The sequence below is a fragment of the Dendrobates tinctorius genome, unplaced genomic scaffold (genome assembly GCF_039654945.1).
Source record: "Dendrobates tinctorius isolate UK_male_01 unplaced genomic scaffold, ASM3965494v1 ptg000144l, whole genome shotgun sequence".
NCBI classification, from domain to species: domain Eukaryota; kingdom Metazoa; phylum Chordata; class Amphibia; order Anura; family Dendrobatidae; genus Dendrobates; species Dendrobates tinctorius.
This window is the reverse complement of record NW_027361811.1, coordinates 1,367,567-1,384,772: the sequence shown is the minus strand read 5'-3', so window position 1 is coordinate 1,384,772 and position 17,206 is coordinate 1,367,567. Positions and strand designations below refer to the sequence as shown.

Here is a 17,206-nt window from a genome sequence, read left to right as displayed (position 1 = left end):
GGTCTCGCCACTGCTCCCAGAACATTTACAAAGGTCATGGCAGCTACCATGGACGTTCTGCACTCCAGAGGCATAGTAGTCGTTCCATACCTGGACGACCTTCTCATCAAGGCCCCCACCCTCAAGGACTGCGAGGTCAACGTCTCGATCACGATCGACACTCTGAGGCGCCTGGGATGATAAGTCAATTTAGAGAAGTCCTCGACTACCCCGAGTCCGTCTCTGACCTTCCTGGGGATGCTATTCGACACCTCCAAGGGTCTGGTGATCCTCCCCAGGGACAAGGCACTGGCTCTCCGTCTGGGAGTTCACACACTCCTCCGCAAGTCCCCCAGATCTCTCCGGTATGCCATGAGAGTACTTGGCAGGATGGCAGCAGCAATAGAGGCGGTACCATTTGCCCAGTTTCACTTCAGACCCCTTCAACTGGCCATCCTCAAGTGCTGGGACAGGAATCCGTTCTCCCTCGACAGGGAGATCCGGTTATCAGCAAACACCAGGAGGTCCCTGCACTGGTGGCTCAAGCCAACCTCACATGCAAGGGGAAAATCCTTTCTCTCCGGTCAATGGAAGGTTTTGATCACTGACGCAAGCCTTATGGGTTGGGGCGCGGTGCACCTACATCACAGAGCGCAAGGCAGGTGGTCACCAAGGGAATCGACCATGCCCATCAACATCCTGGAAATTCGGGCCATCTTCCTGGCGTTGAAAGCCTTCCATCACTTGCTAGCAGACTCTCATATCAGAGTACAGTCGGACAATGCCACGGCAGTGGCATATGTGAACCATCAAGGCGGCACCCGCAGCATCCAGGCGATGACCGAAGTAACACGTATCCTACAATGGGCAGAGGCTGCAAGGTCGGTACTCTCCGTGGTCCACATTCCGGGTGTGGACAACTGGGAAGCCGACTATCTCAGCCGACAAGGAATGGACTCGGGGGAAATGGTCTCTCCATCCCAAAGTCTTCTGTCAGATCTGTCATCGTTGGGGGACCCCGGACTTGGATCTGATGGCATCCCATCTCAATGCCAAGGTTCCCAACTTCATGGCCAGGACGCGCGATCCGCGGTCACTCGGAGCAGATGCCCTGGTTCAGGACTGGATCCAGTTCCAGCTTCTGTACATTTTTCCACCCCTCCCCCTGATCTCCAGAGTCCTGAGGAAGATCAAACAAGAGGGTGTTCCCACCATTCTGATCGCTCCAGACTGGCCCAGGCGTACATGTTACGCCGACGTCGTGCAACTCACAGCAGACGCTCCCTGGCGTCTCCCCACACGTCCCGACCTCCTGTCACAAGGCCTGTTCTTCCACCAGAACTCGGGCTCTCAATTTGATGGCGTGGCCATTGAGACCTGGGTTTTGACCCAAGCAGCTTTTTCACCGGACGTTAAAACCATGATTAGGGCTCGAAAGCCAACTTCAGCCAGGATTTACTATCGCACCTGGAAGGTTTTCTTCACATGGTGCGAATCTCGTGGGCAGATCCCACTTCCCTATTCTCTTCCAAAGGTCCTCGGTTTCCTTCAGTCAGGCCTGGATGCCGGGCTATCCCTGGGCTCGCTGAAGAGCCAGGTGTCAGCGCTTTCAGTGCTCTTTCAGAGGCGTATTGCTAACAAGCCGCAAGTGAAGACTTTTCTCCAAGGGGTTTCCCGATTGGTTCCCCCCTACAAATGTCCGTTGGAGACGTGGGACCTCAACCTGGTCTTGAGAGCACTACAGTCACCTCCTTTTGAACCCCTTAGGGTGGTCTCACTCCGCTTTCTTGCACAGAAAGTGGTTTTCCTGGTGGCAATCACCTTGCTACGCAGGGTGTCTGAACTTTCAGCTCTTTCCTGCAGACAACCCTTCCTGGTTTTTCATCAGGACAAGGTGGTTCTCCGTACAGTACCATCCTTCCTTCCGAAGGTCGTGTCCAGCTTCCACCTCAATGAGGAAATATCACTACAGTCTCTTTGCCCGGCTCCCGTTCATAGGGTAGAGAAGGCTCTGCATACGCTTGACCTTGTCAGGGCATTGCGTATTTACGTGTCTAGGACTGCTCCCTTCCGGAAGTCTGATTCACTTTTCTTTCTTCCAGAAGGCGTTCGCAAGGGCCTACCGGCTTCCAAAGCCACCCTTGCTAGGTGGATCAAGTCCACCATTCAAGAGGCTTACCGCCTCAACAATTCTCCCCTTCCGGCCGGTATCACGGAACACTCTACGCGGGCGGTAGGGGCCTCTTGGGCCATTCGGCATCAAGCCTCAGCACATCAAGTGTGTAAGGCAGCCACTTGGACTAGCCTGCACACATTTACAAAACACTACAGAGTGCATACCCAGTCCTCAGCGGATGCGAGCCTGGGTAGACGGGTCCTGCAGGCGGCAGTACCCCAAGTCTAGGGGACTGTCAGCACAATATTCGTCCACTGCTTCCCACCCAGGGACTGCTTTGGGACGTCCCACGGTTCTGTGTCCCCCAATAAGGCGACAGAGTAAAGGAGATTTTTTTGTGTACTCACCGTAAAATCTCTTTCTCTTAGCCTTTAATTGGGGGACACAGCTCCCACCCTGTTGCCCTTGCGGGCTGTTGTTACGGTTGGGTTCTCATATTGTTGTTTGAGCCTGTTTATAGTAGCCTTTTTTACAGGCATGGTTATGTTTCTTGTATATTCCTCCTAATGCTTTTGCACAAAACTGGAGAAGGCTGACGCCGTCCAGGGGTGTATACTGTAGAGGAGAAGCCAAAGTTAATCTTTTTCAGATTATGCATAGTGTCGCCTCCTAGTGGACAGCAGCATAACACCCACGGTTCTGTGTCCCCCAATTAAAGGCTAAGAGAAAGAGATTTTACGGTGAGTACACAAAAATCTCCTTTTGTATGCAGACCATCCAATGTTTTAAAGTCGTTGGGCAGTCTGGAAGCAAGAAAACAATAAAGTGTAAAAGGTATAATGGGAAGATATAAGTCTGTATGATAAATATTCCAGGATGAAATGCTGATGAATACTGATTGGGAATTAAGATTGTTAGCCCCTATAGGTAAGATGATGATGATGATGTGTGAAAGCGCAGTGGAAAATTAATGGCACTGTATAAGCGAGTAAAATAAATTACATAGATAAGTACTGCCCAGACATTCATACGGTTTTAAAGTTGCAAGTTTTGTGCAAAATAGATCTAGACCAAAATTTGCATCTTTCTTTTTGCTGCCTGAAAACTGGGGCAAAAAATCTCCCTTGTAGACACGTATTTCTCTTGTGATTCTCTTGTGATTATGCATTATTAGCCTAGCTTCCCTTTAAATTTCAATTTCATGAAGGATTTCTTTAAAAACCGCTTAGGAGTCTTACATGAAAACTAAGCTTTATCTATCAATTGTATTTCTTTCATTTGCAGGTAGTCTACTGCTCCCTGTCAGAGTTTCAAAAGGCCGTCTACCAAACCGTCCTGGAGACCCCTGATGTCGCCTTGGTTCTACGAGGAAGAGAGCGGTGCAGTTGTAATAGTGGCAAGAAAAGGAGAAATTGTTGTTACAGAGTAAGCCATGTGTTTTCTAGTCTCTCATGATGTGTTATGTTATTGTGCGTTTGAATTAAAGGTTTGTCCGCTACACAGACACCTTCTTAAGTGTCACATCTCCCAGTGTAAAATAAAAACACTTTATGCTAAGGTCCAGCATCATTATTCTATAATATTTACTTCCAACACTGAAAGTTAGATTATCTACTGTTTTCATTTTATTTAAATAGTTCCTCTGGTTAATGTGATTTTTTTTTATTAGTCATGTAGACAATCCAAAATCCAACTTTTTTTTCACTCGTTCAACTCCACACGATGTAAGCTCCACTTGGTGGTGACTGCAGGAGGAAAGAAATTTCAGGATTTATTTTATTTATTTATTTTACTCATTTATATAGCGCCATTAATTCAACAGCACTTTACAGACATTATCATTGCTGTCCCTGATGGGGTTCACCATCTAGATTCCCTATCAGTATGTCTTTGGAATGTGGGAGGAAACCCACGCAAACACGGGGAGAACATACAGACTCCTTGCAGGTGTTGTCCTTGGTGGGATTTGAACCCAGTACCCCAACGCTGCAAGGCTGCCGTGCTAGCCACTGAGCCGCCCCCCGGATGTTTGTTATGCCATAAATGCCTAATAGGTGTACATACTAACTCTGAAACACAGATTCAGGTCCTATGGCCCCTGTTCCCCAATTTATGATGGCTACAGTTTCCATAGAGTTCAGTGAAGATTTGGCTACATTTGTGCGTCCCATAAAAACATCATGTGAGTAACTAAGAGCCAAGTGAGTAAAAGTGGAAAGAACCATCATGCTTTAAGGGGAATTCCTATTTATAAAGTAATGACCTATATCTAGGACCTCCACTAATATGGAGAAAGTTGGGCAGTGTACAACAGCATGTAGCAGTGAACCTTCCATTATTGATCAGTGGGGTCTCATCAGTCTTATATTGAAGCGAATTACTGGTGACAGCCATCTGTTTAGAAGGCCAGAATTAGATAAGATAGGAACACCACTTTATTCTTCAGTGGTGGGTGTACAAGCAGCACAGAGGGTCCCTTCTTTGGCTAAAATGTGCCTGTTTTATGATCGTGAAACAAATCCTATGGATCCAAATTGTTTACTTGTCGCCATGAGACCTTGCAAGATATACAAGATATATTTTAGAGGCACTGCAAGCTTTTGAAGGCTTCCTTTGACATTCTGTAGTTCAGTACATGTGCCTGTATCTTCTATTACTGGATAGCCCTCGAGCAGAGACATTGAAGTCTACAGGTGACACATCAGTGACCTGACAGTTCAGATGCCTCCTAGACTAAGTATGAGGACACAAAGCACACCCTCCAGTGCACTGGAAATATTAGAGTCATGTCTTGGGAAGGCTGTTAAAGCATCTGTTCCTATGATTTGTCTGTTGCATTAATGACTTTGTGATATATGGGGTTTGTTGGTTTTGGCAGGTTGGAATATTACACTCATTCAGGCTTAGCTAAGGAAACATGCAATTATCTGATGTCATTTGAGCAGCTTACTAGAAATGTGGCAAACAGTGTGGCACTGTGTGGAGTACATGGAAGCTGAAATATAAGTGAATGTTTTCTATTATGTCCTTTGTTATTAAGACTTTGGCCTCATTCTCGCACTCGGCACTATGGTCTGAAGCTTGGAGATTCCATCCTGCATTACATTTGGACTGCAGATGAAGCTGTGCTAGTCGTGGCTGGCAAGAAACAATCAGAGATGGCCACACTGGATAGTAATCTATAGATCTAGTGTGATGACCTCCATTACAGAAGTGGTCGTTTTCTGTAATGTGGGAGTTAGCAGAAAAGGGGAAACCACAAGGCACAATCTCCCCTGACTGAGGTTTTATGTCAATAAAAAACATTGACATCTACATTCATTTCATACATGTATCTAGTGCAGTCTGTTGGCTACTTGGAAAAGTTTTTTTCTCCTTCGTCTCATTGGGGGACACAGATTCTGTGGGTGTATGCTTCTGCCGCTAGGAGGCTGACACTAAGTGATAAAAAGAGCTTAGCTCCTCCTCCGCAGTATACACCCTCGCCCCTATTGCGGGCGGAAATCATTTTTTTGCTTAGTGTCCTATGGAGGCACACACACAGTCTGGATCTCTCCAGACCATTTTTTTCTAGTTTACTATGAAGATGAGACAGGGGCGACGGATCCTATTGAAAGGGTCCGATCTCCCCAAACCATCAACGGGCGAGCACACGTTGAGTATCCTTTCCCGCACCGAGGGACATCTCTGGGACTTTTCCCCAGACATCTATTTTTTTCTTTGTTTTTTATTTTATGAAGATAAGACAGGGGCAACGCATCCTATTGAAAGGATCCGATTTCCCCAAACCATCAACGGGCGACCACGTGCGAGTATCCCTCCACGTATCTTCTCCCGCGACGTGGGACATTATGCCAGACTTAGCCCTGTCCACCCCTAGGTAATGAAACCATGGGCTTGCGCAGAGGCACAAGACTAGTCTGTGCGACCCCCACTGCTCCACCAACGTTAGACGGCGGTGCTGCAAGGTGGCGGACGGTCCCTCTCCTCACCCCCTGAAGGGGTTAGATGGAGCTAAGGTGCCTGCACCGTCCTATTTTTTATCAATGACCCCCTCACATACCTGCGCTCAGGCTGAAGAAGATCATCGGTGAGGAGAGGGTCGGGGAGGGCTCCTGCAAAGATTTCGGGCTGGAGCCCACAGCTGCAGCACGCCCCGCGGTGTCCATTAGCCATGCAAGAGAAGGGCTGGATCCGTCAGGCGCTACTTTTGGTACCGCGGCAGGAAGTTCCGCCCTCGGGGCCGCGTGTCACTTCCGGCAGCCCGCCCTGCACTTGGCGGCGGTAAAAATCGAGGCCCCGGCTTCGGAGCACGGGCTAGGACGCAAAGTGGGAGTACCGCCCCTAGAGCGATTTTACAGGCTGGTGTGCGCCACAGATGTTGGCGCGCGATTTAAAGGAAGCATCCAGGTCGGGGGGGCGCAGGACTGGGGTAAGTGCTGCCCGAGAGGCTACTTCCTCCCCATATCCCCTGCAGCGGACAGATACAGCATGTCCGAACAAAAGCAGAGACGCACACGTTCTTTTACGCGGTATGCATCTCTTGTCGGGCTGCGTTTCCGCGGGTGCAGAGCAGCATTTATGTGAAGCCTGGGAATCCAAACGCGCCCAGGAGCCCTCCCCTGCGACCGCGACCAATGTGTCAAATGCCCAGGAGTGGGCCCGATCACTGTCACAGTACATGGCGTCGCTTACGAGAGCAATAGAATCCCTTCAAGCCCCAGATAGGGGCAGGGACAGTGTCTCGCCGCCTTTAGAGGGAACCTCCACCTCACAGGAGCCTCCGGCCTGCAGGGGCCACCCTCACTCCAGGCAGACTCGGGGGAAACAAATCCACACGGTGTCGCCCAGTCCATCCGGTGCCTTCGGCATCCGTAAGGTCGGCTTCTCGCTCCCCGTCACCAGTGGTTGATAGCGAGCAGACCTCACATTGCGACTCAGACGAGCCCATGGACCTGGACACTCCAGGGTCACGTGAAACAGTGGCAGCCTCATAGAAGCCATCAATCAGACCCTGGGGATTGAGGATGATACCGCAGCGGCTACGGGGCGTAAAGTGGAATGTAAACGGGTGAAGCGGCTGCACAGAATTTTTTCCTCTCACCCTGAGTTTGAGGACATAGTGCAACGGCACAGAGAATGTCCAAAATTGCATTTTTCTCGGGTTAAAGGGCACTCGAAACGTTATCCGTTTGCTCCGGACCTCCGTAAACAACGGATGGAATCCCCGATAGTGGATCCTCCGGTTTCACGCCTGGCCACTAAGACCCTGTTATCTGTCCCTAGGGTTTCCTCGATTAAAGATCCCACGGACTGCCTTATTGAGAGCCTAGGTCGTTCAGTATATGAGGCGTCAGGGTCTGCACTCGCTCCCTCGTTCGCAGCAACTTGGGTAGCCAAGGCTATGATATCATAGTCAGAAACATTAAACAAGGTCGCACAGGAGCAGGATCTACCTGCAGAGATCTCGGAGGTCACATGTCAGATGACGATAGCCGGAGATTATGTATTGAATGCGTCTTTGGGTGCGGCCAATTGTTCAGCACTTGCTGCCGCTAATGCAATCTCTATCTGAAGAGCCCTGTGGTTGAGGACATGGCGGGCCGATTCTACTTCCAAGAAGTCCTTGACTTCCCTGCCTTATCAGTGCGGCGGCCAATTTTTGTATCAATTTATCTCCGACTCCACAGGAGGAAAGAGCGGGTTTCTCCCTCAACAGAAGGTTAAATCGTTTTTTCGTCACCCGGTTCAGGCACGTTTTTGGGCCTTTCGCAGTGCCACCGGCCATTCTAGGCCGGGTGTGACGGCATTGGTCAGGTGGTGGCCGCTAAGCAGCCTGAGCCTGGTCCGGGACCCGAATAGGAGACCGGTCCGGGGTCTTGCGTTAAAAGACTCCGGGTGGACTACGGGGCCCAATTCCGCCACCTCAGGCCACCCCAATCAGGATAGGGAACGGCAGGTCATATAGAGCCAACCCATTGGGGAGAATGCGTGCTCAACAGGCCAGATCGAGGGGACCCAGATCCTAAGGATCATCGGCCAAATGACTCGAGGTTTTTACCAGACGACACCAGCAAAGTGGGCGGCCGCCTACTCTGTTTTCACCACGTCTGGGCCAACATCGCTCACGACGCATGGGTAAAAGAATTGGTGTCCTCCGGTTACAAAATAGAATTTGTCAGATACCCTCCAAGATGGTTTTTTCTTTCCCAGCTTCCCAGGGTGGATACCCAGGTAAGGGCTCTATTGGGAGCCATCAAGTCGCTCCTGCACAACGGAGTCTTTGTTCCAGTGCCGGAACACAGAAGAGCTCAGGGGTTTCATTCCAACCTTGTTGCGGTTCCCAAAAAGGACGGGTCTGTCAGGCCTGTTTTTTGGACCTGAAGCTTAACAAATTCATCAGTATCAGACCTTTCCGGATGAAGTCTCCGTTCAGTCATAGCGGTCATGGAGCAGTGAGATTACTTGGCCTCAATTGACAGCCAGGACGCATTTCTGCATATTCCCATTTTTTCCTCCTCATCAGAGGCGGCTACGCTTCGCCATCCGCGTTCAGCATTTGCAGTTCGGGCTAGCCACGGCTCCCAGAGTGTTCACAAAGGTTATGGCAATTGTCAGGGCCACACTACATTCTCGAGGCATAGTCATCTTGCCTTATCTGGACGACCTCTTGGTCAAGGGCCCGTCAATACGGGCATGTGAGGAAGGTGTCAACATCACGCTAGATACTCTTGCCGCTTAGATGGTTGGTCAATGCAAAGAAATCATCCCTTGTGCCAGCTCAGAGGATCTTCTTCCTAGGAATGATCTTCGACGCTTGCTGAAGGTTGATAATTCTCCCTCAGGAAAGGGCGCTAGTCTCCGGCAGGGAGTCCGGACACTACGCCAACCAGTCCCTCATACCATCCGATCCGCGATAAGGATCCTAGGGAAAATGGTGGCAGCAATCGAAGCGATAACTTTCGTCCAGTTCCATCCTTCACCCCCTGCAGCACGCTCTCTTGTCAGCCTGGGACAAGAATCCTTTCACGCTCGATCGGCGGTGCAAACTGTCCTCTCTAGTCAGGCAGTCGTTCGGATGGTGGATAACCAGTTCTTCTCTGGCCTAGGGGAAACCTTTCCCCCCATATCATGGGCTGATAATGACAATCAACGTCAGTCTCCTGGGTTGGGGAGCGGTGTTTCGCCACCACACAACCCAGAAACGGTGGTCGCCACAGGAGGCACGCCTTCCGATCAACTTATTGGGGATACGAGCAATTCGGCTGGCTCTGCAGAAGTTTCATCACTTTCTAGCAGGCCACCCCGTCCGGATTCCATCGGACATCGCCACGGCGGTGGTTTACATAATTTGTCAGGGGGGCACCCGTAGCAGAACAAACATGCGCGAGGTGGAGCACATTCTTCAGTGGGCCAAAGCAAACCACTCGGTGATTTCGGCTGTCCACATCCCGGGCGTGGAAAATTGGGCGGCAGACTTCCTCAGTCGGCAGGGTCTTGCATCCGGAGAGTGGTCTCTACATCCCGAAGTTCTTCAACAGATTTGTCAACTGTGGGGAGCTCCGGATGTGGACCTGATGGTTTCCAGAGTGAATGCCAAGGTGCCCACATATGTCGCTCGGGCCAGGGACCCGCAGGCATTCGCGGTGGACGCGTTGGTTCTACCATGGAACCAGTATCGCCTCCCATATCTATTTTCCCCACTGCCACTACTCTCGAGAGTCAGCAAAGGGATCAAGACGGAAGGGGGGCCAGCGATTCTGCTGGCCCCAGACTGGCCCCGTCGAGCGTGGTACGCAGATCTAAGGCAGCTGCTCGCCGATGTTCCTGGGCACCTGCTAGAGCACCCAGATCTACCGTCTCAAGGGCTAATTTGCCACCCGAACTCAGGGACCCTGTGTTTGATGGCAGGGCATTTGAATCTTGGATTCTAACCCAGGCAGGGTTCGGGAGCAAGGTGGTTGCTACAACGGTTACTGCCCGGAGGCCTGCTTCAGCATGAATTTACCACCACACCTGGAAGGTGTTCTTTGCTTGATGTCGAGGCCGCGGTGTTTCTCCGCTAAGATTCTCGATCTCCAACATCTTGGTTTTTCTCCAGTTGGGCTCAGAGAGCCCGGATAGCTCAGTCGGTAGAGCATTAGACTCGGACTTTGCCCCAGGTTTCCGCAGGAGACAAATGTCGGCCTTATCCGTCCTGTTCCAGTGCAGGGTTGCTACCAATTTGCAGGTGAAAACTTTTCATCCGGGGAGTGTCCCACTTGATACCTCTCTATATGGCGCCGATGGACGCCTGGGTTCCTAACATGGTCCTAAGTGTTCTGCAGGAAGCTCCATTGGAACCGCTTCATGATATCGCTTTGAGGTACCTTTCCTGGAAAGTTGTTCCCCTAGTGGCCATCACTTCCATCAGGCGGGTTTCAGAGCTGGCGGCTCTATCCTGCCGAGCTCCGTTCCTCACTTTCCATAGGTATAAGGTGGTCCTCAGACCAGCCCCTCTTTTTCTGCCGAAGGTCGTGTCCTCTTTGTCACATCAATGAAGATGTTGCTTTGCCTTCATTTTGTCCAGCACCGGTGCACCGTGTGGAAGAAGGCTCTTCACACATTAGACCTGGTAAGAGCCCTCCGGAGGTACGTGTCACGGACGGCACCCTTTCCTCAGACGGACACGCTGTTCGTACTCCCTGAAGAACGCAAGAAGGGACTCGCTGCCGCAAAGTCGACCATAGCCAGATGGATTCGTTTGACTATTCAGGAGTCCTACTGCATTAGAGGCACGCCGATTCTGGCAGGGATCAGAGCACACTCTACCCGGTCGGTGGGCGCCTCTTGGGCGCTTCGGCACCAGGCTTCGACAGAACAGGTTTGCAAGGCAGCAACCTGGTCCAGCCTGCACACATTTTCCAAACATAATATCCATACTCAGGCCTTGGCGGATGAAAGCCTGGGTAGAAGGAGTCTCCAAGCAACGGTGGCGCACCTTTAATCAGGAGGTGCATGTAGCTTGGATCGGTGAGTCAATCTCCCACCAAGGGACTGCTTTAGGACGTCCCACAGTATCTGTGTCCCCCAATGAGACGAAGGAGAAACATGGATTTTTGTGAGTACTCACCGTAAAATCCTTTTCTCCGAGACGCTCATTGGGGGACACAGCACCCACCCTATTAGCCAGTTGGCTCTTGTTTAAATGAATATGTGTTTACTTATTTGATATAAGGGTGGTGTTTTCCTTTGGACATGTTGTACCTGTATTAAGGCTGATTTTTTTGTCCTCCTACTGCTTTGGCACCAAACTGATTTCCGCCCGCAATAGGGGCGAGGGTGTATACTGCGGAGGAGGAGCTAAGCTCTTTTTTTCACTTAGTGTCAGCCTCCTAGCGGCAGAAGCATACACCCACAGTATCTGTGTCCCCCATTGAGCGTCTCGGAGAAAAGGATTTTACGGTGAGTACTCACAAAAATCCATGTTTTTTTCTTTTTCTTCTGATATAAACTTTTGTTAAAAGTGTAGTAACATGCTTTTTTTCTTGAAGTGTTTAATTAAGGGCTGTAAAATTAGTTTTTTCATTTAACTGTGAAGAAAGTGCATGTGGGATATACCGCAAGGAGAAACGATACTTCTTGGATCCCGGTCAGACGCCTCTCACACAGCCAAAGCAGATCTCACACTTTGCACTGATGAGGGGCAGTACCCCAAAACACAATGTCTGCAAATTGAGATTGTGGTTTGGCTTTTATCCTAAATCATGTGGCAAGGCTCGTTAAAGGGTCAACATTGACTTTTAGGATTGTTACTTCCAATAGGTGGCACTAGAGTTCTAGTTCTCTTCCTCTCTGAAGAGACAATTTGCATATTTGCCAGAGGAACATTGCAGCTTTAAGTCTCCTCATCTCGGCATGCTTAGCATGTCAATCTCTACAATTAGAAACGATACTTCTTGGATCCCAGTGGATGGAGTGAAATTCTCCTCTACCATACACATTTGGCGGAAGCTTATCTGACTTTGCAAACAGTCCTCATAAACCTTGGATGGTTGGCCAGTCCTGCTGTAATTGATGTATTCAGACGAGATTCATCTCATGTGTTTGGCCATTTTGAGAGAGAGCTAGGTAAATATATCGCCTGCTGTAGCCCACCAGCTAAGTCTCCATATACAGTAGCCCACCAGTACAGTGGCCATATACATTTCAGCACACGTTTATTGTCTGCTGTTGCATTCCATATTTTCTTATTCTTAACGTGTACCAGTCATTTCAGCTTTTCTGAATAAGCCGCCATATGTGTGTATATGAGGAATAAAACTATTTGGGGCCATATATTTTTACCTTGCCTTTTTCCGTAGTGTTCCTCTTTGCAGTTATCTTTGAGCTAGTGGGTGGCGATAAACTTCTATTATTTCTTGCATTTACAGTATAGATAGAGATGGATTCTTGCTAGTCTTTCTCTGTAGCACACAGAAAGAAGCTGCAGCCACAGGTAGGACATTATACAGTAGTACTAAGCTGTGTGGCTGTAAATCCAACATTGAGGTGAAATAAATCTGACCAGAAGCTGCACACAATCTGCTGAGTGCTCCTTCCCCTTCCTTATCAAAGAGTTTAATACTTGATACAGCACTGTCCTGGCAGTCTGTCTTGCTTTGACTAAGATGGATTTGAGCTGTTTTTCAGAGTGGATGATGAGTTTAGAGGTAGGGACGAGGGGAACAGGTGGCTCATAAGTGGAGAAAGAAGTTGATTTCTCTGATTAAATTTATTACACTGTTTCTAGATTTATGTTCTATTCATCGACAGGGATGATATTGATTTTTAGGGAAATGAATCAGTTATTTTTGCTCTGTAGTATTCCTTTATTTTTCTTTTCCACCTTTGTATTGAGAGCAGTGTCAGTATTATTGTGGTTATTTAGGTTTTGCTTTAATAACTTATTATTATTATTATTCTTTAATTATAGGAAAATCAATATGGTGAAAGTGTGAAGACGGTTTATTTCAGTTACATTGCTATCCTTCGTAAGGTTGCAAACCACGCAGCTTTGCTGAATTCAGACTCCACCACCAGCAAAAAGCAGGTAAGTTTGCGTTTAGCTGCTTCACTGTATATAATACTTCTAATCTATTGTCTGTACATTAATAATTACTGGGGAGCGAAGGCGGATATAAGATTAGGAATTACGGCCTTTGATTATTCTCTGAAATACTTACAGCAGGGAGAGACATTACAATGTTGTAAGATTATATTTTATTATGCATTGTCCACAAAGCAGCCAAACTAATCAGTTATTTGCCATAAAAGTTTGATTCATGGTTCTTGTGTGGCTATTTTTCCAGGTGGACCATATTCGAAGAATCTGTAGTGAAGTATTTTCCAAGTTTCCAGAGTTTATTCAGCAAAGTAAAGAAGCGGCATTCGAGACAATCTCTGACCCAAAGTACAGTGGAAAAATGAAGGTAGAGCTTTTATTAGTCTCTTGGTGGCTGAGATATTATAGCAGACTTAGCACTACATGCCGTACTTGCATTCCAGTAGTACTTTCACAAGATACCCTTTATATTTTATCTATCTCTTATGTGTATTTTTCACTTTTTTGCTAATAACTCCTTCACCCCTGTGCCTGTATTCACCTTCTTGACCAGCCCAAATTTTATAATTCTGACCAGCATTATTTTATGTGGTAATAACTCTGGATTATTTCAGTATATCCCAGTGATTCTGAGATTGATTTTTTTGTGACACATTGAACTTTGTTATTGGTAAATTTAGGTAGATATTTTTTGCTTTTATGTGTAAAAATATCTGGATTTTGATGAAAATATTTGCAATTTTCAAACTTTACATTTTTCTGCCCTTAAACCAGAGAGTTATATCACACAAATTAGTTAAAGGGAATCTGTCACCTCATTTTTCGCATATAAGCTGTGGCTACCGCCATTAGGGGCTTATCTACAGCATTCTATAATGCTGTAGATAAGTCCGCGATGTAACCCGAAAGATAAGAAAAACAAGTTAGATTATACTCACCTGGGGGGCAGTCCGGTCCGATTGGTGTCGCAGGTCTGAGTCCGGCACCTCCCATCTTCATACTGATTTGCCCTGTTGAGGGCAGAGTAAAGTACTGCAGTGCGCAGGCGCCGGCCTCTCTGACCTTTCCCGGCGTCTGCGCACTGCAGTACTTTGCTCTGCCCTCAACAGGGCAGAGAATTCTGCCTGTGCAGGAGCCGCGACAGAAGCAAGGAAGAGGACATCATTGCATGAAGATGGGAGGCCCCGGACCTGTGATATCCATCGGACCGGACCGCCCCTGGGTGAGTATAATCTAACTTGTTTTTCTTATCTTTCAGGATACATCGGGGGGCTTATCTGTGGCATTACAGAATGCTGTAGATAAGCCCCAAAAGGCAGTGGCCGCATCTTATATGTGAAAAATGAGGTGACAGGTTCCCTTTAATAAATAACATTTCCCACATGTCTACTTTGCATCAGCATAATTTTTAAAACATAATTAATTTTTGTTAGGAAGTTAGATTGAGGAAAAGCTTATCAGTAATTTCTAATTTTTCCAACAAAATGTACAAAACCAATTTTTTTATGGACATCACATTTTATTATCAGTATTATTATACCGCCATTTATTCCATGTCACTTTACATGTGAAAAAGGTTATACATAATAAAAACCGAGTGCAATAATCTTAAACAATTCATGTCACCGACTGGTACAGGAGGAGAGAGGACCCTGACCGCGAGGGCTCACAGTGTAAGAGTATGTTTCTACGGGCAGAAACTGGCAGCGCTTTGGGCTCAGCACATGTCCGCTCCATCCAAAGCGCTGCCGGCTTTTGTATGCCCGGTGATTCCTCATGTTTTCATTGAACCATGCTGAATCAACGCATCCTATCCATTGGCCTGTGATATTTATCTTGCGGAGACTGAGTGTCTCCGCAATATAAATTGACATGCTGCATTCTAGAAAGACGCGCCGCATGTGCGTATGCACATGTAAGCCAAATGCGTCCAGGCACGCACAGTGGAGATGGGATTTCATAAAATCCCATCCACTATGCTGTAACATCTGGCCGCTGCGGATTGGACACTGCGGCTGTACGCAGCGTCCAATCCGTAGCGTTTACTGACCGTGTAAACATACCCTAAAAAGGATGGGTGAGGATACAGTAGGTGAGGGTAGAGCTTGTCATGCAATGGTATGGCAGAACGAGGATTACTGCAGTTTGAAGGCTTGTCGGAAGAGGAAGGTCTTCAAGTTCCTTTTGAAAGTTTGCAATGTAGGCGGGAGTCTGATATGTTTGGGTAGAGAGTTCCAGAGTAGGGGATTGCACGGTTGCACGGGAGAAATTTTGTAGGTGATTTTGGGAAGAGGATATAAGAGTGGAGTAGACAAGGAGATCTTCTGAAGATTGAAGGTTGCGTGCAAGTAAGTACCGGGAGACTAGGTCACAGATGTATGGAGGAGACAGTTTGTGGATGGCTTTGTATGCCATGGTTAGGGTTTTAAAGTGGAGTCTTTGGGCATTGGGGAGCCAGTGATCGATAGAGAGGAGAGGCCGGTGATAGCGTGGGGTGGAGGGGCAGGTGATTAGTCGGGCAGCAGAGTTTTGCATAGATTAGAGGGGTGCAAGAGTGTTAAAGGGAGGCCACAGAGCATGAGGTTGCAGTAGTCAAGGTGGGAGATGATGAGGGCATGCACTAGTATTTTTGCAGATTCTTGATTAATGGATGCAGGAAATATTTTTGAGTTGGAGTGGCAGGAAGCGGAAAGGGCTTGGATATATGGTTTGAAGGAGAGATTAGAGTCCAGGGTTACCCTAAGGCAGCAGGCTTGCGAGACTGGGGAGAGTGAGCAGCCATTTAATTTAATAGATAGGTCTGTAGGGAAGGTTGAGTGAGATGGGGGAAAGATGATGAATTCTGTTTTGTCCATGTTAAGTTTTAAAAATCGAGCAGAGAAGAAGGATGAAATAGTGGACAGACATTGTGGGATTCTGGTTAGTAAGGAGATGATATCGGAACCAGAGAGGTAGATCTGTGTGTCATCAGCATAAAGGTGATACTTAAAGCCATGGGACTCTATGAGCTGTCCCAGGCCAAGTGTGTAAATGGAGAAGAGCAGGGGTCCTAGAACAGAACCTTGGGGGACACCGACAGATACGGGACGAGACAAGGAGGTGGTGAGTGGGATACATTGAATGTCTGGTCTGTTAGGGCCAAATCTGTGATGCCAACAGATGAGAGAATCTGTAGTAAAAGGGAATGGTCGATTGCGTAAAAAGCAGATGACAGGTCCAGGAGGAGGACAGAGTGGTGTCTCTTGGATTTTGCGGTTAGTAGGTAATTGTTGACTTTAGCGACGGCAGTTTCGGATGAATGATATGGTCGGAAGCCAGATTGTAAGCGGTCAAAGAGGGAGTAGGAAGAGAGGTTGGAGGACAGTTCAAGATGGATAAATTGTTCCAGTAGTTTTGAGGCATAGCGGATAAGTGATATGTGTCAATAGCTAGACAAAGAGGATGGGTCAAGGGAGGGTTTTTTGTGGATGGGTGTGATCGAGGTATGTTTGAAGCATAAGGGGAAAACACCAGTTATTAGTGATAGGTTGAAGACAGGGGTTAGGGTTGGGATGAAGACTGTGGTACGGTTTGGGATGAGGGGGGATGGGTTCGGGTCAAGTACACAGGTTGTGAGATGTGATCCTGAGAGTAGCTGGTTTTGGAGGAGGAGTGCTGAGTAGTTATGAGGAGGGGCTGTGGGCCTGTAGGCCAATGCTACCTCTGATGTTATTGATCTTCTGCTTGAATCGATGAGCCAAAGTCTTCAGCTGAGATGAGAGGAGAGGGAGGAGGCACTGGGGGACGGAGGAGAGAATTGAAAGTGTTGACTAGTTGGCCAGGGTTGTGAGACAGGGATGATATGAGCGTTCAGAAGTATGTTTGTTTTGCTGCAGTGATTGTTGACTTTAAAGTGGCGAGGGACTCTTTTTTTGATGTGATGAAGTGCTCCTTGGAGTGGGATCTTTACCATCTCCGCTGGTGTGAAAGGGTTGCCTGATGATTGTGCAAGCTTTGGTATGTGTGAGGGGGGGCAACGGATTCGAGAG

At 48.0% G+C, this 17,206-nt stretch overlaps 1 protein-coding gene across 4 annotated transcripts in view; it reads left to right on the top strand.

Annotated features, from left to right (window-relative positions):
- Window positions 1–17,206, top strand: part of ERCC6L2 (ERCC excision repair 6 like 2) — a 243,374-nt gene that overhangs the window by 56,182 nt on the left and 169,986 nt on the right. For all 4 annotated transcript variants that reach the window (XM_073545954.1, XM_073545955.1, XM_073545956.1 and 1 more), the window contains 3 exons: window positions 3,380–3,520; window positions 13,050–13,166; window positions 13,426–13,545. In XM_073545954.1, coding sequence (XP_073402055.1) covers window positions 3,380–3,520; window positions 13,050–13,166; window positions 13,426–13,545 — 378 coding nt within the window. The remainder of the gene's footprint in view (window positions 1–3,379; window positions 3,521–13,049; window positions 13,167–13,425; window positions 13,546–17,206) is intronic.